We start from the raw sequence: 1706 nt of genomic DNA on the forward strand, positions 1-1706 counted from the left end.
TCCTCTGGCCGGGGCAGGGGTGGGCGGCCGAAGACCATCCGGGCGCCCTGGAGGGGTCTCCGCCGGGAGCCTGGCGCTGCCTGGTGACCCCATCTGCCTTCAGTTCCAGGGTCTCCCTCCGCTGCTGTAGTAACCCGGGTCCGGGGCCTCGGTGGTGCTCCTGATGCCCCTCACCCACCCCTGAAGATCCCAGGTGGGCGAGGGAATAGTCAGAGGGATCACAATCTTTCAGCTAACTTATTCTACTCCGTGAGTACGGCCGTGCCTGCCGCGCTGGGGTGGACGGGGCTGGGGCTGCTCTGGGGCCACTGGCACTTGTGCACTTCGCTGCCCGGTACCTGTGATTTAATTTAATCCTGGAAACCCTTCTGAGTTTCATCAGAGAGGGCGCACAGTCTTCTGCAGCCCAGGCCTTGCTTGAGCTGAACACGTCTTAGGCCCAAGCCTTAGCGCTGCCAGTCTCTTGCCCGTGGGGTGAGTCGGGGTTCTGAATTACGCTGCACCGTCCCCTGGACAGGATGATCGGCTGAATGTAACAGAGGAACTAACGTCCAACGACAAGACGAGGATTCTCAACGTCCAGTCCAGGCTCACAGACGCCAAACGCATTAACTGGCGAACAGTGCTGAGTGGAGGCAGCCTCTACATCGAGATCCCGGGCGGCGCGCTGCCTGAGGGGAGCAAGGACAGGTGAGGGGCAGGGACAGGAGGGGAGTGCTTACCCAGGGGAGCAGGGACAGGTGAGGGGCAGGGACAGGCGAGGAGAGCTTACCCAGGGGAGCAGGGACAGGTGGGGCAGGGACAGGCGGGGGTGCTTACCCAGGGGAGTAGGGACCAGGTGGGGGTCACTGTCTAAGGGGTACAGAGACAGATGAGGGAGGGCACTGCCTTCAGGCAGCAAATGTGGGGGCCACCATCGCTTTGTGGGTTGGGATGGCCCCCCCCTTTTTTTTAATGAGAGGGAGTCTTGCTCTTGTCGCCCAGGCTGGAATGCAATGGCATGATCTCGGCTCACTGTAATCTCCGCCTTCCGGGTTTGAGTGATTCTCCTGCCTCAGCCTCCCGAGTAGCTGGGATTACAGGCGCCCGCCACCCATGCTCAGCTAATTTTTGTGTTTTTAGTAGAGACGAGGTTACGCTGTGTTGGCCAGGCTGGTCTCAAAACTCCTGACCCCTTGATCCGCCCATTTCGGCCTCCCGAAGTGCTGGGATTACAGGCGTGAGCCACCGCTCCCGTTCTGGGGTCCCTTTTTAAAAAGTGCATTCCAAGTTTGTACTCTGGGATTCCACCCTCCAGGGGATACCGGGCAGTGTCTGAGAGCCTTTCTGTCCCGGGGCATGCACGTGGGTGGGTGCAGCGGTGCCAGGACGGCCCCACCCAGAGAAAGGTCTGGGCCCCAGGGGGACCCTGGAGTAGAGCGGGCTTCAGGGTAGCTGCTAAGGCCCGGGAGGTAGGTGGGCGGGTCGGGCTAGCCAAGACTCTGACGCGCGCTGCAGCTTTGCAGTTCTCCTGGAATTCGCTGAGGAGCAGCTGCGAGCCGACCATGTCTTCATTTGCTTCCACAAGAACCGCGAGGACAGAGGTAGGTGACCCGCCTCGCCTGCAGCAGGGTGTGTGCGGGCACCTGCCCCGCACCTTCATTCTCAGCCCGCAGGCGTGGTCTCCCGGCTGGGGTGCGGGGGGCGGGTGGGGGCTCCTGGGCGGT

The 1706-nt window shown here is 62.0% G+C and overlaps 1 protein-coding gene across 1 annotated transcript in view; it reads left to right on the plus strand.

The window, feature by feature from the left end:
- OAZ1 (ornithine decarboxylase antizyme 1) overlaps positions 1-1606 on the plus strand; it is a 6971-nt gene extending 5365 nt beyond the window's left edge. The window contains 4 exon segments of the mRNA XM_011964058.1: positions 104-161; positions 163-249; positions 518-690; positions 1498-1606. Coding sequence (XP_011819448.1) covers positions 104-161; positions 163-249; positions 518-690; positions 1498-1591 — 412 coding nt within the window. The 3' untranslated portion in view covers positions 1592-1606.
- Positions 1607-1706: the final 100 nt, after the last annotated feature.

The sequence above is a fragment of the Colobus angolensis genome, unplaced genomic scaffold (genome assembly GCF_000951035.1).
Source record: "Colobus angolensis palliatus isolate OR3802 unplaced genomic scaffold, Cang.pa_1.0 Scaffold64, whole genome shotgun sequence".
In the NCBI taxonomy this organism is placed as follows: domain Eukaryota; kingdom Metazoa; phylum Chordata; class Mammalia; order Primates; family Cercopithecidae; genus Colobus; species Colobus angolensis.